The sequence below is a fragment of the Acomys russatus genome, chromosome 1 (assembly GCF_903995435.1).
Source record: "Acomys russatus chromosome 1, mAcoRus1.1, whole genome shotgun sequence".
Taxonomy (NCBI): Eukaryota; Metazoa; Chordata; class Mammalia; order Rodentia; family Muridae; genus Acomys; species Acomys russatus.
The window spans coordinates 119,317,641-119,343,982 of NC_067137.1; the positions used below are offsets into that span (position 1 = coordinate 119,317,641).

Consider the following 26,342-nt stretch of genomic DNA (forward strand, 5'->3'; position numbering starts at 1 on the left):
CTACACCATCATAAAAGAACCAAGGCCGTATCCACCCACTCACAGAAATCCACGGAGCAGACACAGCCATAGAATAGGGCACCAGAGACTCAGAGGACAGAAGGGAATGGGCGGCCGGTTGTATAACTGGGACTGTGGTTCAGTTTTGCAAGGGAAAGGAGTTCTGTGGGGCTGGAGGGGATAGCTCAGTTGTTAAGGGCACCTCCTGCTCTTGCCGAGTACCCATTTAATTTCCAGCACTCATAGTGAGCAGCCTCACAGCTGCCTGTAACTCCAGCTCCAGGGATCCAACGCCCTCTTCTGGACTCCCAAGCACCTGCACCCAAGTGTGTACATACACACAGGTGCGTGCCCACGAACACACACACAGTGTGTGTGTGTGTGTGTGTGTGTGTATGGTGATTGTAGCTGCACATCAGTTTTAGATGTGGCTGCAGATCACTTAATGCCAACAGCTAGAATGCCCAGCACCGTTAAAATGGTACACGCCTTGTTATATATATAATTAAAAACATAAACCAAGAGTCGGTGGTGGCGCATGCCTGCCATTCCAGTGCTCAGGATGTAGAATAGGATAGTTTTGGGTTCCAGGCCAGCCTGGACTCTAAAGATCTTGTATCATCCAAGAGACAGAGTCAGCAATTGCTATTTGGGGTGGAGAGGTTAATACTGGGTTTCATGCAAGCAGCAGGCCATGCCTCTTGGCCAGATGCTGGCTGGGCAGGGCTTCTGTGATGAACTAGGGGCCTTTGCCAGCCTACTCCTGGCTGCTGCCCCAACTCTCAGGCTGCTGGATTGGGGATTGGGACAGCAGCTTGCCAGGCCATCCAGACACTTCTTTCCTGTGGGATCTGTTTCTTGGCTGGCTTTTGAGTGACTATGGAAAGGAGTTAGACTTTCTTGGGCCCTGAGGACCAATTGGTTGTGGGTTATCCAAATAGCCTTTCACATTCCATTTGTGTGGGGAACTTCACACAGGAACTTTGACCCTCATCCCGAACTAGGTGCAGGGAAGTGCATTGGCTTCTGCTGGTCCCAAGTCTGCCCTGAGCAAGGTAATGTGGGCATCTGTCCCACAACACAGTCCATAGGTTTCAAGCAGACGTGGATTCTTGAAGGCCTGACTCCCTCTCTCGACCCTACCTGCGCAGCTTACCAACCATTTCCTAATGTTTAAAATTAGGAGTAGAACAGATAGAGCACAGACTGCGATGACTCTGGGGCAGCGGCAACCAGGATGTGGTAGGCTGGGACTCATGGGTTCCTGTCCTCTTTCTGTCTTTAGATGCAGTTGTGGGTGAGACCCTAAGTTCTTGGTCTCCCCTGGGTGCCCTGTAAAGCAGAGGAAACAACTCCCAGCTTAGGCCCTGGGATCTCAACAGAAAATGGCATCCATTAGAATCTCAGGGACAAGCCAGGAGGTGGTGGCACACGCCTTTAATCCCAGCAGTTGGGAGGCAGAGGCAGGCGGATCGCTGTTGAGTTCGAGGACAGCCTGGTCTACAATGCCAGTCCAGGACAGCCAAGTCTGCACAGAGATACTCTGTCTCAAAAAACAAAACAAACAAACAAACAAAAAGAATCTCTTAATCTCAGCACTCGGAAAGCAGAGGCAGGTGGATCCCTGTGAGTTCGAGGCCAGCCTGGTTTACAATGCCAGTCCAGGACAGCCAAGGCTACACAGAGAAACCCTGTCTTGGGAAAAAAAAAATCTCAGGGACAAAAGGTGGCATCTGGTTTGTGTTGAGATGGTCTCACTATGTAGCCCTGGCTACCTGGAACTTGCTCTGTAGACTAGGCTGGCCTCAAACTTATAGAGAGCTCTCTGCTCTGCCTCCCAAGTGCTGGGATAGAGGTGTCTTGCATCACCACCGCCAAGTAGCCTTCTGTACTTGCTTCTACAGTTGCCAAGGTATAGGATGGAGGAGAGCCTTCTTAAATCTGGCCCTTGGCCATTGCTCCCCAGGAGGAAGAGGAAGTTCTGGGTTTCCAGGGACAATCCCTAAACATAACCCACCCACATAGCTGCCCTTCCTTCTCCCCTCAAAGCCCATGCTTATGCAAGCAGGGGAAGAAGAGAGGGCTGGAACAAAAGATGGGGAGGCGCTGAGCTCCAAGCAGGGGCAAAAAAGAAGCTGGTGTGCAGCTGGGAAATTCCTGAGTGAGCCCATCTTCCAGGAGGCAAAAATTCCTGGGGGGGGGGGGAAACACCCCCTTCCTAGGCTATTCTACAACCCTCCCCTCCCCAAGGCAGACCCTGAGGAAAGACCCGCAGAAGGGAATTCTGAGGATCTGGCCCAGGTCCAGCTTAGGGAAGCTGGTCAGTGGGAGCCCCCGGGGAGGCAAGCTGTCTGTCATCTCTTATTGTGACCTCAGGGTAAAGATGAAGGGGCTCCTATCGCTCAAAGCTTGGTGGTGAGAGGTCTTAAGAGATCCCACCCAGTACAAGCCCTGTGCCCAGCCGCCTTTAGGATGCTTCCTCCAGGAAGCTTGCCTGTCTTCCAGTCTTCCATGGACACAGTGGCCTTAGGCGTTGAAGTGGGAGAGGACACTCCCCAGACCTAAGTAGGTGCTGACATTGTGACGTGGGACAGCGGGTCTGGGCGTGCTCCCTGCTACGCAGCCAATTAGAGACCATCTAGGACAATGGCCCGACACCTAACGGAACTCGTGGGCCCCCTGATGCCCTTCCCAGCACACACATACCCAGGCCACGCGTGGCCAGCTCTGCCACACTTTTTCAAGCTGTTGGGAACCGCGAAGTGACCCCGCCTCTCTCTACTGGCCAGACCCCGCCCCCCACCCCCCCACCCCCCGCCCCCAGCTCTGGAATCGACCGGGCCTTGGCCTCCGCCAGCAGCGGATTTTCCGCGGTTGCGGCTGGTGAGGCAGGCGGAGCCCGGGCGGAGCCTGAGACTATTTCAGGCTGTGCCCAGCCAGGGCCAGGACTAAGGCGTCCTGTCCCGGACACAGTAAGTGACCTCTGCCTCTGTGCCTCTGTCCCTACTGCTCTGCGTAGCCTCCACTCCAGTCCTGGCAGAGAGTCTCCGACAGGATTCCCCGAGGGAATGGCCCTGAGTGGCCAAAGAGACGCGGGCGGGATATTTAGAGGTCCCTTGACCTCCAGCATACCCAGTGCTAGGGACCTACAGGGTTTATTCTGAGCCCCTCCCGCCAGGGTCCGGGGTCCCCGGAAGGGCAGTGAAGGGCTCTTTCCTGTTAAACAGGGACAAAAGCTAGGGAGTTTCAGGTTTACAATAGGAAGGTCCCGGCACCCATGGGTCTCCCTTGACTCGGTGGTCTCTTGTGGGGGCATGCGTGTGCGCTCATCACCTGGGAACAGAAAGAGTAGGTTGCTAGACCAGTGAGATTCTCTGTGGTCCAATGGCATCTTGAATTTAAGGAGGTGACACCATCCAGCCACCAGATGTAGCCATCCCATGTGACTCTGAGCAGGGCTTTTCCTGCCTCAGTGGGCCCAGCTCGAGTGATGCTTCAAAACATCACCTCATCACTCTCCTCCTGTCACCTCCTGTGCTGCCCCCCCCCCCGTGGGGGGAGCCTGCAGTCCCAGGGACACAAGGGACTCGCTCTATAAGGCTCATCCTGTGCCAAGCTTCTGGCTTGTGAGTTTGCCACATCCTCCGAGCAGACTGTGAGGAGGAGTGAGAGGGAGGGCTCATCCTCATCTCACAATGGGGAAAGTGAGAGCTATTGAGGTGAGGAAGGGCACTGTTTAGACTTAGAAAGAGAGGTGTGGCCGAGCCCACAGCTGGGCTTTCCCTCTTGTACAAACAGCCTCTGGCGCTGAAGGGCACTAGGGCCAGACATTCAGGCTGGGGCTGAAGCTCTGTCAGCCAGACCAGCCCTTCTGGGTGTTTGCCATGCAAACGGGATAGGTTCATATAGGACTTAAACTACCTGGTCCTGCCTGGAGTTCTCAGGCCTCATGAGGTTAGAGAGAGAGAGGGCTGTCTCTGTTCAGGGTACCTGGTGAGGATGATAAGAGCTAGGGTGGAGGAGCCCAGGTTCTGGTCTAATCAGGGTGCCCTACCCATGCCCTCCCTATCGGACAAGTCCCCCAGGAAATGGGCCAGGTGGCCAAGCTGGTGCAGGGCAGAGAAGCCATGGGAAAGGGCTTATCTGAGACCCTAGAGTCCACTGTGCTTGAGGGAGCGCCCGCCTCTGCAGTTTCCGTTTCTCCTCCCTTGTGGCGATAGGCATTCCCACCTTCCTTACAGGGCTGTTCCTGGCTCACTTCAGGTCATTTTGATGACCCGAAGCTACAGCTTGGGGTGTTTGTTCTTGGGGTTGGGAGAGGCAGGCCACCTCCTGGTAATGGGTCCCTCTGGGCTAGCCTTATTTCCTCTGGTTATCCTCCTCAGTCTGCCAATCCAGGCACAGCAGCGGATGTGGGCCTGAGAAAAGCCAGCCGATGCTCTAACCTCCACGCTCAAGCCATTGACTACAGGTCATTTTAAACAAAATAACACGCACGCTGGGGAGAGAAGACACAGTCCGGGTGCCTAGGAAGGGAGTGGAAACTAGGTTTTGTGAAATTATGTCACCCCATTTGTAAGCAAACAGAGTTAACTGGAAACCAAGCAGTGTGGGTTCCCCGCTCAAGTTGCTGTGTGACTTCAGGGAGCCCCGAGCCTTGCTCACGTGCAAAAAAAAAAAAAAAAAAAAAAAAAAAAGGCTCCCTGGGGTCGTTTGTCCAGGATTTGAAGTCTGGCCAGCATAAGGGACAGGCTCTGTTCCTCTTGTGGTCACAGGACAGCTGCTCTGCTTCACTTGTGGTATATCTCTGTGACCCCAAAGCTAGATAAGGCGTGGGGCACGGTGGCTCATGCCTTTAATACCAGCACTTGGGAGGCAGAGGCAGGCAGAATGATGTGAGTTCGAGACCAGCCTGGTCTACAGAGTGAGTTCCAGGACCAAAAACAAAAACAAAAACAAACTAACAGACACCCCCCCCAAAGGAGGCAGAGGGAGGAGGCGGGGCTGATCTCAGCGGGAAAGGTTCTAGGGTTCCATGACTCCTGAGTGGCTGTGAAGAATTTAGCCTGGTTCCTGCTGTCCCATCTCCTCACTTCTTATGTTCCTTTGCCTCCAAGAGGATGATGCACTGTCAAGGGAGGATTTGCCCACAGCAGGGACTGCCTCCTCAGTCTGGGACTCTGAAGCCTCCAGTCTCTTCCCTGCATAGGGAGACAAGCCATGGGCACTACAGTACTCGTGGCCAAGGAAGTGATCTCTGGTGTTTTCATTTTTCATCTGCAGGCCTGAGCCAGGGTGAGTGATGCTGAAGATGGTGACTTTCTTCCAAGGGCTTCCTGGCCAGCAGTCTGTCCCAGGGACCCTGGACTTCCCTGGAAGCCTCCAAAAGTCACGCTCCACATCTGAGGCAGACTCAGAGGCCTCCATGTCAGAGGCTTCCTCCGAGGACCTGATGGCAGCCCAGGAGGCTGGCATGGCTCCTGATGGGGAGGAGTCTGCAAAGAAAAAGGAGAAGACGTCCAAAGGGTTGGCCAACATGTTCAGTGTTTTCACCAAAGGGAAAAAGAAGAAAAAGAGTCAGCCTAGATTATCCGATCCGGAGGTCCAGCCCAAGTCCAGGCCCGAGCCCGATGGTCCACTACCCACAGGTAGGCTGTGGCCGTAGCTGGGGCTAGAATAGCACCAAGTGGAAGGGGCTCATAAACCACCCAGCTAAGACAGTGGGCAGATGAAACGGCCAAAGCGAGTCTAGAACATGGAGTTCTCTCTTCAGGTCTTGTCTGGGACACTGGGGGTATTGGTCCCTGGAATCTCAGCTTCCTCTTGTCCCGGGTGGGTTTGTCGGCCTAACGCGGGTTTCTGCTCTTCAGTGGAGGAGATCAAGGAGGCCCTGGAGCGCGGGCAACTGGAGGCGGCGCGGCAGGTGCTCTCATTGGAGCGAGAGCTGGAGGCGGCAGCGGTGGCGGGTGGCACGAGCGAGGAGGAGCTGGTGTGGCGGCAGAGCAAGGTGGAGGCGCTGTATGTGATGCTTCGCGATCAGGTGCTCGGGGTGTTGCGGCGGCCACTGGAGGCTGCACCCGACCGCCTGCGCCAGGCTCTGGCCGTGGTGTCACAGCAGGAGCTCGAGGACCGTCGGGCGGCGGAGGGACCCGTGGCGACTGCACTGGCGGCCACGCGCCCGCGGCGCTGGCTGAAACTGTGGAGAAGCGTCGTGGCGGAGGTGGCAGCGGAGCGTCTGGACGCGCAGCCGGCCGTGGTGCCTGACGGCCGTTCTGAGGCCGAGAGCAGGTTCCTTCACATGGGCCTCACCATGAAGGAGGACCTGGAGGCTGTGGTGGAGCGTCTGAAACCGCTCTTCCCCGAGGAGTTCAACGTGGTGCACACCTACGCTGAGAGCTACCACGAGCACTTTGCGGCTCACCTGTGCACCTTGGCGCAGTTCGAGCTGTGTGAGAGGGACACCTATTTGCTGCTGCTCTGGGTGCAGAACTTCTACCCCAAGTGAGCAATGCCAATGGTTGGGATGCGCCACCCCCCCCCCCCGCGCCGTTGGGATGCGCCCCCCGCCCCCGCATCTGTGGGAAGGGGAGCTGAGACACCTGAGCCAGATAGCCAGTGATGGGGTGAAGGGAGAGAGTTGGGAATTGTACCCAACAGACTGGCTTTGACTTCAATTTCCTGGACCTTTCCATTCTGCACTTGGGGAAGGGAGGCACAGAAAACAGACTTTGTTTTTCACTCTCAAAGAACCTCACCCCTAGCCCCACCCCCACATCAGATGAAAACGAGTAGGAAGGGCTGGGTCAGAGGCATCTGGACACGGGGGAGGACAGATCATGGGGGCTTCAGAGGAGACCAGGTCTGGGGGAGACAGAGAGTCTTATGTATTGAGTCAGTTCACATTCTAATGAATGTACAGTCAGGTAGGGAGGGGACAGGGCGTACAAGAAAGAAGTAGGGAGGACAGTACTCCAGGCAAGGAGAGTGACGTTCTGGGAGCCGAGCTGAGCTGTTATGTCTCAACAACCCCAAACAGTAAACACAGCAACAGTGGCATGGCACTAGGTGTCCCTCTTGGGGAGCCTCTTTCAGACAGACTCACACTGGGAGCCCACTGGGATCTGGAGCACCTCAGGCAGGAGACTGGCTGTGGCCAAGGTGGACAGTTTGGTACTCAGCTAGGTCCAGCCCTCCTGTGGGAGGGCCGGAGAAAGGACACAGCAGGGGTGGTAGGTAAAGCCAGCAAGACACAGGGAAAGCAGGCAGAGACTTCCAGAGCTAGCAGGCCCTGACCTAGCTCCTGCTGGGTTTGCTTGACTCATCAGGAAGTGCCAGACACTCATTCCCGCTCCCTGCGGCATCACCTTCCTGCCCCTGTGAGACTCTGGGGTCTCCTGATCTGAGGTGTGGCTGCAAAGCAGGAAGCTAAAGCCAGCCTGGACATGGAGTCCAAGGGAGGCATGTTGAGGCCTGTGAGGACCAAACTGTGGCTCACGTGCATCCAAACTGGGTGAAGGGCACAGAGAGGGTCATTCTTAAGGTTCTAGGCAAACAAAGGGCCTTTAGGAAGTGCCAGGGCTGGGCAGGTCCCCTGGGAGCTCTGGGCCACTTGAGGCACGGAGAAAGCTCTATGGGGCAGTTCCAGGACAGCCCTTCCTGGTCAGCCACAGGGCTGACCTGGTGGAAGCGGTGAGACTGGCTTGCAAGGCCAGTGAGGTCAGAAGCTGTGTTTATATCTGTGCAAAAGGGGAACCCTGGGGTAGACAGAAAGATCAGATTTGAGAGCTAGCTCTGGGGCAAAGGCATTGTTGGTGGCCAGGGCAGAAGTGAGGGGGCAGGAGGAAACTCCTTCAATAAGCTGGTCAAGAAAGGATGAGAGCTGCCAGGGATACAAGGCAACCTCCAGGCCACCAGGAGTGGATGAGAGTGGGGGGGTGAGAAAAGGCAGGATGAGTCCAGCCTGAACTAAACTGACTGTGGTCTGACATGATCGGCCGGCGAGGGGTGTGTCTGCCGAGGTGGTGGGCTAAGCTAAAGGCGTGCTGCTGGGGTGTGCCTATCTCATGTCAGTGTGTCTCTGCTCACAGTGAGATTCTGAACAGCCCTAAGTTGGCACAGGAGCTGCAGGGCATCAGCCTTGGGAGCCTCCTGCCTCCCAAGCAGATCAGGTTGTTGGAGGCTGTGTTCCTGTCCAATGAGGTGGTGAGTTCAAATGTTAGGGATCGGGCCTGGGAGGGCCAGGGCAGAGAGAGACATGACACAGGGCTCCCAGAGTGCAACAGACACTTCTGGTTGAGCTTGGTGACAGGCTTCATGCTACTCTGACCTGTATTTTATTTTCCCCTTAGGCCAACGTGAAATTGCTCATGACCCGAGCTTTGGAGCTAGAGTCTCGGCGCTGGGCCCAGGATGAGGCTCCCCAAAGCCTGGATGGCCACTGCCACAGTGAGCTGGCCATAGACATCATCCAGGTACCACTAGCTGCCCACACAGGCCCATGGTGTGCAGGGACAGCCACAGCTCGCCTTTGGTGGGGAGAGGGACACCAGGATTCCAGCCCCATGTCCCAGCATGCACCTCTCTCCCATGCTCTACCTGCCCCAGTCCAGAGAGGCAGCTCCTATGCTCACCCTCTGTTCCCTGCAGATTATTTCGCAAGGCCAGGCCAAGGCTGAGAACATCACTTCCGATGTGGGGGCCCAGATAAAACAGTTGCTCCTGGTGGAGCTGGCTGCGCTACTGAAGAGGTAGGTGTGTCCACAGCACACAGGGTCCCCAGCGCCTCTGAGAGTCATGGCCCTCTGTGCTTAGGATGGGGGAAGCCAAACTAAGTCAGTCCTGGCATGCCCTGTCTACTACAGCCCAGAATCCTCTGGGCAGCAGAACCTCTGGTGGGGTGACCTCCACAGTGACTCCATGCTTCTTGCCTTCCTCATCAGCAAAGCTCCCTGGCAGAGTAGTCTGTAGCTTCAAAGAAGCTATGTCATGAGGATGGAAGTGCCCTGCTGTCCCTTCCCATGACACTCTCAGAATTCCCGGGTTTCCTCCCCACTTCTGAGAACACTCTTTGGCTGCCCAGTTACAGAGGGGACCGGGAAAGAGTGGGTCCCCAGAGTCAGGGCAGCCCTAACAGGGCGCTGGCTCCTCTGAGCTCAGCTTTTGCAGCCTGTATGTAATATGGTGTTTAGGAGCTATGGCCCCTCCCAGCAGCCCGCAGACCAAGGGGAGTGGCTTATGTTGTCCCAGTGTTTGAACTGGTCCTGAAGGCGCCCCTTCTGGTTTTGTCAGCTACCAGCGCACCTTTGATGAGTTTCTAGAGAAAAGCAAACTGCTGAGAAATTATAGGGTCAACATCATCGCCAACATCAACAACTGCCTGTCCTTCCGGTGAGTGCTGGGCAGATGTTTCTGATGGAGAGACGGGGCAGATGGGAGGTGGGTGGGGCAAAGAAGGGGAATTAAGGGTCACAAGGCTGTGAGGAAATGACTGGGCCTGGAGCAACCACAACCATGGGGCGGAGTGCCCAGAGTCAGCAGGATGCAATTGATTTATTAATTCAGTCTTATTAAAAAAAAAAAAAAACCATGAGGCAGAAGTCAAAGGGTGGAGAGCTGGAGACTTGCCAGAGGCAGAAGGGGATGTGTCTGGGACATGGGGCATACACGGGGAGACTTGGGCGGGACCCCACAGGGAATGCGGAAAATACTGAGGGTCCTAGAGCAGAGACCTAAGTAAGGAAGGCTAGCCCAAGGACCACTGTGCGGTGTCGTAGGCTGAGCAGGCTGTCACCTCTTCCTTTTCTAGGACATCTATGGAGCAGAAGTGGCAGATACCTCATGACTCTCTGAGGCACCTGGTGGAGCCCTTGAAAGAGATCAAGGCTCATGGCTTCGACACCCTGCTCCAGAGCCTGTTTTTGGACCTGAAGGTGTGAGGAACCCCGCTCTGGGGAGCATCCTGAGGCCTGGCACAGAGGGGAAGGCGGGGAGAGGACTATGGAAGAACCCGTCTCAGACATGTGGGAGGCACAGATGGGAAGGTGCAGTGTTGCTGGGGATGTCCAAGTGGTGGCACCCTGAGTGCTCTCCAGCTGGCCACCCACATCCTGGCTTTGCCTGGAAGGAGCACAGAGCTAGGAGTGTCTACCGAAGGCTCAGTCCCCACCCCCACCCCCATTCCTGGCTCCCAATCCCTGGGGCTCAGGACCTTTGATAGCTAGGTTCCATCTCCTGAGGGGCCCCTCAGGAAGCAGAGGAGACGGTTCCTTGCTTACCTTCAGGACTGGAGGTGCTGCAAAGGCCACAGGGTGACCTTGGGCGACCTGGCACAGGGCTCAGGCCCAGCCAAGCACAAGGTCTTGTTTATGCAGGAATTTATTTATTTAAGAGGGAGGCAGTAGAAAAGACCTCAGGGCTGCAGACAGGCTGTCCTGGCTCTCCCGAACCACAGCTGGATGACCTTGGACGGAGGGTACAAACAGACTGCCTCTGCATCCGATCTCAGAGCAGGGACCTGAAAGCCAGCCAGCTCCTGGGAAAGCCCTTGGGACCCCACTGGTCATGAGTGTCTGTGTGAGGGTGTCTGCGCCTGGCCGCCCTTCCTCTCCGGGCGTGACCAGACATCCTGCCTCTCGATTGTCCAGCCACTGTTCAAGAAATTCACCCAGACCCGCTGGGCAAAGCCAGTTGAGACCCTGGAGGAGATCATTGCTACTGTGGACGTCAGGCTGCCTGAGTTTTCAGAGCTGCAGGATTGCTTTCGGGAGGTGAGGTTAGCGATTGGAACAGTCTGGAAATACACAATGACCAGCAGTGTTTAGTACCCCACGCCCACATGTGTTCACACATGCACACAGGGGAATGCAGACACCCATGTTCACACTTCATCTCTATGTATGCCTGGGTTTTGGGCTTGGGAGCTTCAATCCAGGGGAGGAGAGGAGCCCCTCAGGGGTAGGTGTCAGTGGGTGGCTCACTCTCCCTGGCCTCTGCCTGCCCAGGAACTCATGGAGGCCGTGCACCTGCACCTGGTGAAAGAGTACATCATCCGGCTCAGCAAAAGGCGCCTGGTCCTCAGGACGGCCGAGCAGCAGCAGCAGCTGGCAAAGCACATCCTGGCCAACGCTGATGCCATTCAGCGTTTCTGCACTGAGAATGTGAGCGCCTCCACCCACCCCGAGGGCCCTGGAGAGCCCCCGTAGGGCCTTTCCAAGCCTGGCCAGTTGTTTCTCTGAGTCTCTCCTAGTGTCCCCAGGGGAAGGGACATCATCCATCAACCAGCTATCTTTCTTCAGGGCTCCACCGCAACCTGGCTGTACCGTGCCCTCCCTACCATAGCTGAGATTATCCGCCTACAAGATCCCAGTGCTATCAAGATTGAGGTGGCCACATATGTCACCTGTTACCCCGACTTCAGGTGAGCACTAGAGGCCCCCAGGGACTGGTTTGTCCATGCCAGGACCCACTGTGCGTTGAGCAAGCTGGGATCAGAGTTCCCTCGTGACCACTCAACTACTAAGGCTCCACCAAGATAGGGTCATGACCTCTGACCCATACTGGGTGCCAGGCACCATGCTAAGACCTTTGCCAGGAGCACAAACATTTGACATCACCAGAGCCCTGTAAAAAGGCTGCCTCTGTTTATCATGTGCAGCTGTGGCCTGGAGGAACTGAAGGGATGTGACCAAGGCAGCATAACTAGTGGTGACAAGGCTAGGTAGCATGCTCTACAATTCATGTGCTGAGCCTTATGTGATAATGCTAGTCAAAGACGAAAGTGAGACCCGGGTCTATCACTCAGCCTGGGGGTGACTTGCACCCTCACGTTCCTGTTAAGGACCTGTCTGAGGCCCTTGTGAACCATGGACTGTGTTCCTTCCCAGGCTGGGTCCTCTGATGTGAAAGTTTGAATTGGTCTTGAGTCTGGTTGGCCTAGCTTAGCCTAATCTAGCCTGTGGCTGTCCCACCCAACCTGTTCAGTCATCTATCTACATATAATGACCTGCATGCATACAAGCCCGTATCCACTAGTCTCTGCATTTATTCTCTTGCCATCCCTGTAGCCTATTTACCTGCTTTCCCATGTAGTTACCGATCTGTCCTTCTGCTAACCCATCTATCTATTCTTCTATTGCTCTGTCCATCTTTCTACTTACCTACTTGTCCACCTGTCCATCCATCCAACCGTCCACCCACCCTTCCGTGCAGTTACCCATCCACCCTCCTACTTCCTCACCTACCCACCTGTTTATCCACCTGCCCACAGACCCAAGCACACACCCTCTTTCCTGATCACACCAAAGTCACTTATCAGTATTCTGGATACTGGACTCTGTGCTGTTCTGTTCTCCGGGGTACAGTGAAGTGCTAGGCAGCCTAGACATCAGTCTTCTTCCTGTAACTTACAGCCCAGCAAGGGCTAACCATGACGGGGTCATCAGGCAGAAAGAGAAACGTCCAAGTTGTAGAGTTTAATCATTTTGATTCACAGGGAGTGCTGACCAGAGAGGACAGAAGCACTTAGGGCAGGAAGGAGGTGGCCCCCTCAAGGGTAACAGCCAGTGCAAAGGTCTGGTGGGCTGGAGAGGGAGAGAGACAGAGAAGGCAAAGCTGCCTACTGGGCAGAGCAGCTAACTGGCTGCAGCTTCTGTGGCAGGGCCTGGAGTCAGGCCTGTCTGTGACCAGTGGGGGTGACAAGATGCTCTCTCTCCTTGCCAGCAAAGGCCACCTGAACGCCATCCTGGCCATCAAGGGCAACCTACCAAGCAGCGAAGTCAGGGGTATCCGGAATATTCTGGACGTCAGCACTGGAGCGCAGGAGACGTCCAGGCCCCTATTTTCACTTATAAAAGTTGGTTAGCTTTTCCAAGAGTCTGATGTGCTCATGAGCAGCCAGCGGACATCAGGCGCCATCCCAGTCGGGCATGCTCAATGGCCCTGGCTCCATGACGCCCATCACCATCCTCCCACAATTCTGCAGCTGCGTCTGCCCAGCCCTTGCTCTGGAACAAGATCCGGCAGCCAAGATTAGTCCAGTGGGGTCCATCCAGATCCCACTGCGGGGAGTTGACATGTGAGCGAGCAAGAAACTTCTTGCAAATGGTTATTCATCTTGAGTGGACTGCCCTCCGCCTTCCTACACTACAGTCTGTCTTTTAATTGGTTCCCTCCTTTGGCTGGTTCTGAGCAGCCCCCTCCAGTCCCCTAGGACCAGCAATGAAGCCTCATTTATCCTGCTTCCTTCAGGCCAGGGCTACCATGAAAACGAAGGAAGAAGGAAAAGATTAGATCTGATCTGGGCCCTGGAGGGAGGTTTGTGACGGGCCATGGCAGAGCTAGGGTCAGAACCTCTTCCATAGTGGCCCACAACCCTGCAGAGTGGCTCCTGGCAGCACTCAGCTAAGAGGACTCTCTTATCCACTCCCCATGGGCTGCCCCTGTGTGTGTTGCGGGGACGGAGTGACCCAGAAGGTCTTGGTAGAGCCAGGGACCTCCTGGGCCCTCTCAGATTGAACTTTTCCCCATGTGGGAACAAGCCTCAGTGCGTCCACCGTTTGAAGTCCAGGTGGGAATGCAGGGGTCCAGCAAGCACTTAATTAGGCTGATTACCTTCCTACTGATGCTGTACCAAGTTTCCACACATCTGATGGATTTGAACTAGAACTTTTTTCCCTTTGGTTTTTTTGAGACAGGGTTTCTCTGTGTAGCCCTGGCTGTCCTGGACTCGCTTTGTAGACCAGACTGGCCTCGAACTCATGATCTGCCTGCTCTGCCTCCCAAGTGCTGGGATTAAAGGCAGGCACCACCACGCCCGGCCCTGAACTAGAACTTTTCTTACAGTTCTGCAAATCGGAAGTCTGGTACAGGATTGAAATCTAAATGTGGTCAGGGCCTGTTGCTTCTGGAAGCCCCAGGGGAGAATCATTTCCTGCTCTTTCCCAGTTTTTAGAAGCTACATCTCTTGTCTGAGGCACTTCTGCCTTCAGAGCCTGGGACAGCTACATATGTTGCGCAGGGCACCTCGGTCTACTATTTCTCATCCCACTGTGATTTAGGACCCCTTGATTGCACTGAATCCACCTGAGACTTATTAGCAGCCTTGATTCTGGCTGCAACTTTGGTTCCTATTTGCCATGTCACCTACTAGTCATTGGCTATGGGGACCAGTGGATCCCACAGGGTTTACGCTGGAAAACAGGGAGTCAGTTTTCCACAGCCCCTGCTTCTCTCTAGCCGTGACAACCTACTCAGCACCGAGCCAGCCTGGGTTCCTCATGGCTCCAGGCTGGTACTGAAGCCCCTCCTCTCCCTTTGTTCCCTTTCCCAGGTACTTGCCTTACAAAACTGGCCAGGAGGTGGCCAGTGTGAGCAATGAACAAAGCCTTCGAATTCTCATAGGTGTTAACTCGTTTGATGACATTAATATTGTTAATATTATTTTTATAGTGTTGGTTTTGTATGTGTGTACTCAGGACAGAACCCAGGGGATTTTTTTTTTATAGCTTGATATAAAGCTGATTTCAAAAGTGGCCGTGGAGTGGTTTATTTGGGGAATTGCGAGGAGGAGGAAAAGCTGGGATGTCTCTAGCAGCTTCAACCTCCTATTGTCTGCAAACTCTCTGCTCTGGCTCTGGTTCACACTCACAGTCCTGGCTCCCCAGCTCCTGTGATTCAGCCTATAGCAGGTCTGCCCGCTTCCATGAACCTGGGCCTATCCCAGCAGCCCTGCCTCTCTCTCTCTGCCTGTAAGCTGGCGACTGGTCATCCTGAGGATGGGGGCAGCGTCTGGTGAGAAGGTGAGGTGCCATCTTGTTAACTTCATGCTTGGACTCAAGTACTGTGGGAAGGACATGGTAGCCTTTTCCTCTGCACCCCAGTTCTGACCTAGGATTTGGGGAAGAGTAGACTCTAAGGAGTGAAGGCACCATGACAACCCCCTCCACAATGTTCCAGAAGAATTCTAGGGGGTGATGAGGGATATGTGTGTGTGTGTGTGTGTGTGTGTGTGTGTGTGTTTTGTGTGAGATGTGTATGGTTGTACATGAGTGTGTGTGAGTGTGTGTCTGACTGTATATATGAGTGTGTGTGTGACTGGTGTGTGTGTGAGTGTATACGAGTATGTATGGGTGTGTGTGTTGTGTGTGTGTGAATGTGTATTGTATGTGGCTGTTGTGTGAGTATGGTATTCATGAGTTGTGTGTTGTATGAGCATGTGTGTCTCTGTATATGAGTGTGTGTGAGTGTGTGTGTGACTGTTGTGTGAGTGTAGTATGTATGAATGCATATGTATGTTGTGTGAGTGTGAGTGTCTGTGTATATGAGTGTGTTATGAGTGTGCATGTAAGGATGTCTGTATGTGACTGTTTGGTGAGTGTTGTGTGAGTGTTGTGTGAGTGTGTGTGTATTGTAGTGAGTGTTGTGTGAGTGTCTGTGTATATGAGTGTGTATGAGTGTGTGTGTCTGTGTATATGAGCGTATGTGTGACTGTTGTGTGAGTATGGTGTGTATGTGTGTGTGTGTGTGTGTGCATGCACACATGCTTGCACCTGGCTGGAGAATCCCATGGGATAGGGATGGAATGAATCCCACCACAGAGAGAGAAGATAGGCTGGCTGGAGATCAAAAAGACAGCTGGGACAGGACCCCTCAGCGCTACTCCACCGACTGCAGACTTGTGCTGGTTTGAGTCCCCTCCACAAAGTCCAGGGAATTCCTACCTTACCAGGGACCTCCTCAATAGGATGAGAGGGGACCCCTTGGCTAAGACCAGGGGAAACTAAGCTTCTGGATCAGATGTTTAGTGCCAGGGGCAAAGCAAAGGATGAGAGTGCCTGGGAGACCCCAGTGGTTCCTGGCTCTCAGCGGTAAGGCCCAGTTCCAGGCAGCAGCCTGGCTGCCACTTGGGTTCTCCACCAGTCATTTCTCCAGGGAAATGCGAGGAGCAGGGTTTGCCCCAGAGAGGGGAAGTGAGTCACCGGGCCAGGGGCAGAGGCTCTGTCCATCAGGCCCGCAGGCTCCAGGATGCTGAGCAAGGGGAGAGGTCACCTCTGCTACTACAAACAGAGCTGCGCTTGCACCAGGGCCCACACTGATGCTTCATTTCTTCGATGCCCACTGTTTACAGAGGCCCAGGCCAACCCCAAGTAAGAAAATAGTTGAGCGCTAAATGAAGCAGGGTGAGCGGCTCTGGCTGTGGCTTAAGAGGGGCTCTTCACAAAGAAGACAGGTGGCCAGGATCCCAGACTAGGGGAGCCCTTAGCACAGAAGCTGGACTGAGTAGCACTTAAAGAAAGGAGGGCTGTAGGAATCAGTGGTGGATTTGCAGGGTGTAAACAAGGCATGCGGGGAGACTGTCGGGAGGACAAGCCAGAGAGCAGCCAGTTAGACAGGCCGGGGCCCAGTTCACTCCAGCTGTAAAGGAAGGATTTCTAGAATTTGAAGAGAGGACTTAGTGGCTTGGGACCTGGAGGGACCCCTCAGGCTGTTGCCTTGAGAAGAGGAGGCAGAGAGGGGCCCCCAGGAGAGAGGAGGGGTAGGGAGGACTCTGTGGACTGAGCTGGCTTGTGTTAAAAGCAGTTCGAGAGCCTGTGGTCAGAGGTGCTACTTCCAGTGGAGAGGAAGGCCTTGGGGGGCCGCAGAGCTGGGAGACACAGAGAGAAACTGAGCTAATCTGGGAAGTCTGCAGAAAAATATTGTGGTTCCTTATAAGACTCGAGTAATGATAGCACCCTGGGTACGGGGCCACCTCTATCGCGGTACTGAGGGTATCATTTTGCACAGCCCTGTGGAGGGGGGTTTGAGAATAGTAGACATTGCTGGAAGCTAGCTAGACCCTTTCTAGCACTTCATCTGATCTGAAACCCAGCAACTGTACAAAAGGACAAGTGTGTCGGCTCAGTCACTTCCACTGTGGCAGCAATATACTGGAAACTCCCAAAGTGCCCATCAGTGGGCAGCTGGGCGCAGTCTCAACACAATGGAGGCCTATGCAGCTATGACAAGAGGCAGGAAGGTCCCTTGGTGCTGACTATAAAATTCAGGTCATAAAAAAAATAATAATAAAATAAAATTCAGGTCATAAAAAAAAATTCAGGTTATATAATGTTAAGGGAGATAGCACAATACACAATACTGTGCCATATCCTGCCTTCAAATACATGAAATTATTAGATGAATATATGTTTGAATTTGCTTGTGAGTGTTGCCGGAGTGATTTCACCACTGAGCCACGTGCAGATATTGGCATTTTATACTTAAACACACAATTGAGGGAACAGGAGCAGGTGTTCTTGGAGGCTCAGCAGGAAAGGAGCTATGATGGTCCCAGCGTAGGATGGTCCAGCTACAGTTAGTATTGCCACAGCCTGAGGTTTCTCCAGCCATGCTCAGCGCCCAAGTGCAGACCAGGCATCAAGAGAGAGAGCTAAGGTGAGGCATGACGGGGCTGGCTAGGTAGTTCTCACTAAGGGACCATGGGATCTCAGCTGGCAGGAAGAACAGAACACACATGAAGTGATGTGTTGAAGGACAGGACTCAGGTGTCTGTTGAAGGACACGCTAGAGCATCTACAGCTGCTGCTGAAGGCGGGCTGGGTGTTCCCTGAGAATGTGGCTGACATCACTGGGAGCTGAGTGTCCAGGGAACTGGTCAGCATCACACAGAGGTTGATGGGAACAGTAGCTGCTGTCCTTTGAGAGTCCAGGGGGAGGCCCAGAGAGAGGAGAGCAATCACAGCGGCCTGAGGAAGGACAGGCATTTCAGAGAGAAGGTACATCTGTCAGGGTGGGCAGGCACTGACCTCAGCAGAGCCTTGGGCTGCCCTTTACCCAGGCCAGGGCCTTAGTAGTTCGTTTATTGGTGAGAGTATCCTTGCTCTACTTTGGGGTGTCCCCTGAGAAGGGTTCCAGATCCCCGAGCCTGAGCTTGGGAGAGCTGCAGACACTAAACCTATGCTAGGGACTGGGTGGATCAGGGCAACACTCTTGTGTAGACAGCAGCTGTTATTGTAGAGTCTAGTGTCAGAAGGACGCAGGCGTGTGGGCAGCCAGCACCTGCACTAGAGGGATCCCCCTCCTGTGGGGTGGAGGGGTTTGAGGTGATGTGTGGGACTGCACGCACTTAGAGGTTGGGCCCACAGCCTCCTGTGGCCAGGTGCCTCAGAGGATTCTGGAGCTGAAGGGATGTTTCATCTCTGGGAGACTGGCCTGGCCTGGCCACCTGATGATGGCAGGACTGTTTTATTTGTGGGAAGAAAGGGCAAGCTTATTGCACTCTTCTACATCTGCTAGGGTCACACTTGTTGGTGTCTCATGGCCACATGACCACGTCCACACACAAGAGCTAGAGAAATAGGTTGTTTTCTGAGGGAGGTACCCTTCCCGCCAGTTCACCACGTTTCATCCTGGTTACAGCTGTGTGTGTTCCTTTCACACAAAAAAGATATCTTCCCTTTCCTAGGGCCCCAGAGCCCCATGCAATCGGGATCACGGGTGCCATCAGCCACCCTGTGATCTCCACGGGGCTGGGTTCTGATGCTCCTCAGCTCGGCTCTATGGATGACGCAATGCTTCCTTTTCTGAGGTGCTGGGATGGGGCTCAGGACCTCAGTTCTGCAGAGCTCTGCCACTGAGCTACAGTATTTTGACACACTGGGACTCACTGACTTTCCCGCGTGGCCATGTGTCTTGATCCAAGACTTACGACCTAAAAAGCCAAGATGAATGACACAGAGTAGTCAGCGAGGGACGGGATAGGCTGGCTGCTTTGGGTGACATCATGGAGAAGGGCCATGGTGGAGCCCAACAGGCTCGTGGCCAGACCCTGCCCCCAGCATAGGAGAGGACGAGCCCCTCTAAGGCCTAGTGCTGTCCCCTAGGGTCTCCTTAGTCATTCTTCTGATGTTTCACAGCCCAGGAGGCTCTGCCTTAACTAGTGGGTCACCGCTGTGGCTTTCCTGGTCTTTGTGTCATCCAGGGCCAACCAAGAAATTCCAGGATGGTGAGCTGCTGACAGGGGACGTGAGGTCCTGTTGACTAACAGGCTTGGAAATAGCAAGGAATTGTCAATTTCCTTGAGGAAATTGAGGAGTAGTGGAATCTCCAAGTATCTGGGCATCGTGGCGCACGCCTTTGCATAGCGGTTTCCGGGTAAGCCAGGGCTATGTAGTGAAGTGCTGTTTCAAAAGTAGGTATGTAAATTAATTGATTAGCCAGGCAGTGGTGTCGCACGCCTTTAATCCCAGCACTTGGGAGGCAGAGACAAGCGGATCGCTGTGAGTTCGAGGCCAGCCTGATCTACAAAGTGAGTCTAGGACAGTCAAGGCTACACAGAGAAACCCTGTCTCAAAAAAAAAAATTAATTAATTGATTGATTAAATTTAAGAGAAATATATTTTAAAACAAACAGGCAAATAACCACCACAACAACAACGAAGATGAAACACAACAAACCCCATGGGAATAGAGGAGATAGGCCATGGCCACCAACCATGGAAAGGCCATGCGACAGAGCCAGGGAAGGAAGGAGTCAAGCCAGAAAGTTCTCATGCCCCAAACCAGAACGCAGGCCTTGGAAAGGACGCAGCCTCGAAGAAGAGAACTGCCGTGCCTGCAGAGCTTGCAGGGAGTTGCCCTCTGTACTACCACGTGCACCTGAAGAGCTTACATCAAGCTGCCCTCAGTACTGCCATGTGAACCTGCAGAGCTTACAGTCCTGCAGAGGGTAACTGGGCCCCTGAGAACTTGCTGCAAAGCTATAGAGTCCTGAAGGAAGTGGTGAGAGGAAGCTGTGTTCACCATAGCTGGCATCCCAGTTAATTAGGAAACCTCTTTCCTTCTCCGTTGTCCTTCTAGCGCCCTCTGCTGCTGCTGCTGAATATTACCAATTAGCAAGGGATGAGTCGCAGAGCCAAAGATGGACCTAGCTGAGCTGAGAGGCAGCAGCTTCCCTTCGGCATCTGTTCACTTACATTTAATATTTCATTCTTTTGTTTGTTTGTTTTGTTTTTCGAGACAGGGTATCTCTGTGTAGCCTTGGCTGTCCTGGACTCACTTTGTAGACCAGGCTGACCTGGAGCTCACAAAGATTCGCCTGCCTCTGCCTCCTGAGTGCTGGGATTAAAGGTGTGTGTCACCACATCCTGCTAAGCAGACATTTTTGCAGCAGTCCCTTTTGTCCAGGGGCTTGGGTGGCCCTGTGACAAAAGTCATGAGACTTCTGTGATCTTCCTCAGGCCTTTCATCCATCACCTCCTGGGTTTAATCGTGTTAGCATCGACAGCAGCAAATTGATCATGACTTGGGAACGTTTACAGAAATGTTTCGAGCAAGTAGAGCAACCTCTCTCTAGACCCTTGGCATCATGAACCCTCAATGGCATGTGGCAGTGTCATCCTTCAATTTAATAGGACTGTCCTTGTGCCCATAGTTGAAGTGTACTCTTCGTAGAGACAACACCTTCAAAGTAGGAGAATTCAAGGTTTCCAGGGGGAGCAGTCAACACCCTGTCCATAGGTGTTCTGGGCGTGGACCCACTCCTGTCCCAGGTTTACTGCATTTTTGGCTGTGGAAATACAACCGCAGTGATCTCTGCTCCAAAACATGTGTGAAATCCTGCAAAGCAGAGCCCTGCCCTTCCTGGTGTGCTGCCTGAGTGGCCCCATCATATCTCAGAGTCACTCAGCCTTCCAGTGGGACCACGCGCTTCTGGGTGATGGGCTAAGAGTAAGGCCAGTGAACCGAACATCAGAGGCCCACTGCCGCACTTGTTAATGGAATGAATTCCTCAGTCAAAAGCAATGGTCCATGAACCGCCAAGATGGCGGATGAGATAGCTGCTGAATCTGCATACCCAGGTACAAGCAAATGAGCAGGAAAGTCCAGTCCATTCCCAGCATGTCTGCTCAAGGGAGGCAGTGCTGCCCTTACGGAGGAAGAGGTCTGATGTATGCACCTGGATGCCTTCTCCTGGGAATGGTACCACCACGGGCCACGTCCCTGGTAAACCAGATCAGTCTGGAACGCTCTTCCCATGCCACTGAGCCAGTGCATAGGTCCCACCCCAATCGCCGCAGCAAAGCTGACTCTGGACCTTTGAGGAAACACTGGAATGTCTGGGGAATTGTGTGTCCCCACGTTCATACTGATGTCCTGGTCCTCAGCCCTTCAGAATGTGGCCTTATTTGGATGTAGCACTCACACTACAGGATGACCTCAGCCAATGGCCAGGGTCCTTATCAAATGAGAAATGTGGACACAGAGAGAGAGAGAGAGAGAGAGAGAGAGAGAGAGAGAGAGAGAGAGAGAGAGCAGCGCAGGAAGCTGGTGACAGGTGGGAGAGGTTTCTGGTTTTTGTTTTTGTTTTTGTTTTTAGAGACAGAGTCTCTCTGTGTAGCCTTGGCTGTCCTGGGCTTGCTTTGTAGACCAGGCTGGCCTCAAACTCACAGCGATCCGCCTGCCTCTGCCTCCCGAGTGCTGGGATTAAAGGCGTGCACCACCATGCCTGGCCAGGGAGAGGTTTCTATAGGCCCAGGAAGTTCAGAGACTGCTGTTAACTCACCCAAAGTGGAGAGGAGCCTGGAATGTATCTCCCTCATAATGTCAGGGGTGTATGGGTGTGTATGTGCGTGCATGTGCATGCGTGAGTGTGTGTGTGTGTGTGTGTGTGTGTGTATGTGTGTGTGTGTGTGCTTATGCACAAAAGCATGAGCTTTATCATAGACTTCTTCACCAGGACAATGGGGCAATAAACGTCTGTCGCTTACGCCACCTGTTCATGGTGCTTTGTTATAGCAAACCCAGGACACGCACACCCACCAAGAGCCCCACAGAGCTTTGCTCTTTCAAGTGATGGGTCAGGCTCTCCGGGCCTGTAGAAACCAATGCTCCAAAAACAGAGGGAAAGGATGGGTGACATTAAGGATGCTGGAGACCCAGAAAGGAGACAGACTCATGCCCCGTGCCCTCTGCTCCCAAGTCGTAGTGAGAAATATCCCTGAGAGAACTGGTCAGGGCTGTGTGCAGAAGACAGTTTGCCCTGGAGTTTAACCTCGATGTCTGGTATTGTGACACTAACCGGAAGTTATGCTTGCCTAGTGACCTCCTAAACTTATCTTGACAGTAAGACTCTCAGGAATGTGGACCAAAGCCACATCCTGGGAAGGAAAAAGGAACAGAAGTAAAGCAAGATGGAGTCACAGATGGCAACAGCCTGTCACAACACTTCTGGCTAATCAGATCCGATCAGGAAACCGCACCAATGTGGTGAACTCCTGTGGTGTTTGTGAAATCTTCAGATAAGATCAGTTCTCAGAGGCAGCAGTAGACCAGTGCTGAAGTGGGGGAGGGGTTGACTAATCCTAACTAGCTGATTAATGGGTACAGAGTTTGGGTTTACAGGATGAAGAAAGTTCTGGAAGTAAATGGGTGGTGATGCCTTTGATCTGTAGAACACTGGATGTATTGAATTCCCCTGCACTGTACGGGACCAAGACGGGCCGGCGAGATGATTGGGTGGTTCAGAGCACACATTGCTCTTGCAGACAACCCAGTTTGATACCCAGCATCCACATGTAGGCTCACAACCATCGGCAACTCTAGTCTCAGGGAACCTGCCTTCCCCAGCCTCCACGGGCACCAGGCACGCATGAGGTGCACAGACATACATGGCAGGCAAAACACTGATGCACACATAAATAAACACAAATAATAAACACAAAAAGAGGTGAAAATGGGAAGATTTGTGTGTGTTCTGTTGTACATTTTGTAAATATGAAAAGAGCAAGGTGTGGTGGTGCACACCTTTGATCCCATCACTCAGGAGGCAGAGGTAGCTGATCTCTGTTGAGTTTGAGGCCAGCCTGGTCTACACACTGAGTTCCAGGCCAGCCAGAGCCACACAGCGAAACTCTGTCTCTGGGCTGGAGAAATGGTTAAGAGCACTGACTGCTCTTCCAAAGGACCTGAGTTCAATTCCCAGCACCCATAGGGCAGTTCACAACTGTCTGTAACTCCAAAATCTGACACCCTCACACAAACATACATGCAGGCAAAACACCAAGGCATATAAAATTAAAGTAAATAAAAAAAATTTTTAAAGAAAGAAACTGTCTCAAAAGAGGAAGGAAGAGCTGGGTAATGGTGGTGCATGCCTTTAATCCCAGCACTCAGGAGGCATGGGCAGGTGGATCTCTGTGAGTTTGAAGCCAGCCTGGTATATACAGTGAGTCCAGGACAGCCAAGGCTACACAGAGAAATCCTGTTTCAAAAAACCAAAACCAAAACCAAAACCAGGAAGGAATAAATGAACTGGTATGAACTTTTACATCTGTACCCCCACCATTCCAGACAGCTGAGGCAGGAGGATTGCTAGGATTTCAAAGTCAGCTTAGACTATGGAGTGAGACCTTGTCTCAAAATCTTTAAAAGGAGGGCTTGGACTAGAAAGTTAGTTCATCTGTTAAAGACTGTACTCAAACCAAAAAAGACAAGAAAGGAGGGATCGGAAGAGGTAGATTTCAGAACAGTTAGGAGGAAGAAGGAATAATATGTTTAAAATACACTCTATGCATCTATAGAATTCCCAAAAAATTTTTAGGGGGCTGGAGAGATGGCTCACTGGTTAAGAGCACTGGCTGCTCTTCCAGAGGTCCTGAGTTCAATTCCCAGCAACCACATGGTGGCTCACAACCATCTGTAATGGAACCTGATGTCTTCTTCTGATGTGCATGAAAAACAGAGCACTCATATTCATAAAATAAATAAATATTTTTTAAAAGGAATAAAAAGACATTTTAAAATTGAGACACTAGCTGGGTGGTGGCAGCTCACACCTTTAATCCCAGCACTCAGGAGTTAGAGGCAGGTGGATCGCTGAGTTCAGGGCCAGCCTGGTCTACAGAGCAAATTCCAGGACAGCCAGGGCTACATAGAGAAACCTTGTCTCAAAAAACAAACAAACAAATGGAGACACTTGCACCAGACCCTGATAAAGTAGAGTGGAGGCCATGTTCAGAGGGCCCTCAGGAAAACTCCACATGTAACCTTTGTGCTGCCAAGAATGTCTTGTGGCTAAGGCCCTTCCACAAAGACGTGTCACAGCGTCAGCCAGCCCTGACGGCAAACGTGCCAGGAGCCATTGAGCTCCTTATTTTGCAGTGAAGAGTAGTACTGGGGGTTGGGCTGGTGCTATGTACTAATGCTTATTACTGGCCCCCAAGATCTGGTTGCCCCCCAGAAGAATACACCCTCATGCACACCTGTCTTTGTTGTGTAAGCTTTACTCTCTAGCTTATTCAAAGTTAACTGGTTAATAAAGATGCTGAAGCCTGTGACTGGGCAGAAGAGAGAGACTGGGCTGACATTCCCAGGCTTGGGATCTCGGAGGGACCATGAGGCGGGGCAGAGAAGCAAGGACCATGAGGCCGGGGCAGAGGAGCGAGGACCATGAGGCCTGGGCAGAGGAGCGAGGACCATGAGGCCTGGGCAGAGGAGCGAGGACCATGAGGCCGGGGTAGAGGAGCGAGGACCAGGAGGCCTGGGCAGAGGAGCGAGGACCATGAGGCCAGGGTAGGGGAGCGAGGACCATGAGGCCAGGGTAGAGGAGCGAGGAGGCAGGAGATGGAGCAGGAGGAGAGGAAGCTGGAAAGGAGTAGCACAAGGCCACAGCAGCTCTGAGGACTGGCCTGATGGAGCAGACGCAGACCAAATGGGACATGTGCAAGTATTGGGGATTTTGGATAGGAAGCAGACAAGGTATCTTACAGGCTTTAAGGCTTACTTTTATTTGGAAAATAGCTGAGTTAGGAATGACTGCTGCCATAATAATTTTCTGCATTAATTTATATTTACAGAATAATTAATTCCTTTCACAGAGTTGGTTACTGAAGGTTGGCTAACAGCAGCAAGCACACGTCACCACCTGGGACAAGTCACTGTGACCAATGAGCTGTTGCCTCAAAATAACTTCAATGTACCTCTTAAAATTTCCCCTTGCCCCATGTGCGGTGGCGCAGGCCTTTAATCCCAGCACTCAGAGGCAGAGGCAGGCGGATCAATGTGAGTTCGAGGCCAGCCTGGTCTACAAAGGGAGTGCAGGACAGCCAAGGCTACACAGAGAAACCCTGTCTCAAAAAAAAAAAAAAAAAAAAAAAAAATCTTCCCTTGCCTCAACTTCCCCAGATATATGGATGACCTGCCATATCACATACCCAGGTCACCATCCTCTATATATCCCTGAGTCAGCCTTTCTCCCTACTGCTACTTTGGGTTAATAACAAGATTATAGATTAAAATAAATCTTCTGTGCCAGGCATGATTGGCTACACATCAACTGTAGAATGTGGGAGGCAAGAGGATTGGATCAAGCCGAGGCTTGACTGCACTGGAGAGGTGGCTAAGTGGTTACGAGCTTTAGCTGCCCCTCCGGAGGCCCCGAGTTCGATTTGCAGCCCCCATCTCTGGATGCTCACCACTGCCTGTAAGTTCAGTCCCAGGTGATCCCAACACCCTCTCCTGGCCTCTGTGGGCACCAAGCACACATGGTGCACAGACATATATACAAGCAAATACTCAATCACAAAAAAATACATAAAAAATAATTTTAAAATAATAGCAAAGGACTGTTTTTAAAAAGTGAGTGGGCTAACTGAGGGACAGAGTACAACTCTATCTCAAAACAACAACAAAAACAAGCTGTGTTTTTATTTGGCCACTTTTGGAAAACAGTGTGCCAGAGCCTCTGCACTCTGAAAGCACGTTGTGTCGCTGGAACGTTTTAGATGCACAAATAAGGCCTCACACCCTTAGACCAGGATCTTTGCTTACTCCCCAGATGGCTCATAAAGTCTGAATGGGTTTGTTGTTGTTGTTTGTTTTGGTTTTTCGAGATAGGGTCTTTGTCTGTAGCCTTGGTTGTCCTGGACTCACTTTGTAGACCAGGCTGGCCTCGAACTCACAGTGATCTGCCTGCCTCTGCCTCCCAGGTGCTGGGATGAAAGGCGGGTGCTACTATACCCAGCAAGACTGAATGTTTTTATCACCTTTGAAAAAGAGAAACCAAAAGAACATGAGCGATAAGCAATGAAGCTACTAAAGTAAAAGGGAAAGAGATTTCTGTATGTTGTCGCAGAGGGCAGGGGACTGACACAGTCGGGAACAACAGAGGAAGGTGCACTGTTGCCCCTGCTGGGAAAAAGCAAATAGGACCTGGAATGGAATCCAGAGAAACAGACAATAGTTTGGGCAGTAGCTGCAAACCAAGGCTAATTTGTCCAGGAAGTGTACAACCCCAGGACAGCGGCTTAGGGGATTTTGTTGTTATTGGTTTTTTGTTTGTTTGCTTGTTT

At 52.7% G+C, this 26,342-nt stretch overlaps 1 protein-coding gene across 1 annotated transcript; it reads left to right on the forward strand.

The window, feature by feature from the left end:
* Positions 1-2,825: 2,825 nt before the first annotated feature.
* Tnfaip2 (TNF alpha induced protein 2) lies at positions 2,826-12,997 on the forward strand. Its single transcript, XM_051151758.1, has 12 exons — positions 2,826-2,972; positions 5,284-5,648; positions 5,871-6,501; positions 8,088-8,202; positions 8,349-8,471; positions 8,647-8,747; positions 9,289-9,387; positions 9,806-9,929; positions 10,644-10,766; positions 11,001-11,156; positions 11,295-11,416; positions 12,718-12,997. Exons 2-12 carry the CDS (start codon positions 5,303-5,305, stop codon positions 12,857-12,859), a joined length of 2,082 nt encoding a protein of 693 aa, XP_051007715.1. The 5' UTR covers positions 2,826-2,972; positions 5,284-5,302; the 3' UTR covers positions 12,860-12,997.
* The last annotated feature ends 13,345 nt before the right edge of the window (positions 12,998-26,342 follow it).

Coding starts and splice junctions, on each gene's coding strand:
- Tnfaip2 (XM_051151758.1), top strand. CDS start 5,303: ATGCTGAAGATGGTGACTTTCTTCCAAGGGCTTCCTGGCCAGCAGTCT. Junction 5,649..5,870: donor CGATGGTCCACTACCCACAG/GTAGGCTGTGGC, acceptor TCTGCTCTTCAG/TGGAGGAGATCAAGGAGGCC. Junction 8,203..8,348: donor TGTTCCTGTCCAATGAGGTG/GTGAGTTCAAAT, acceptor TTTTCCCCTTAG/GCCAACGTGAAATTGCTCAT.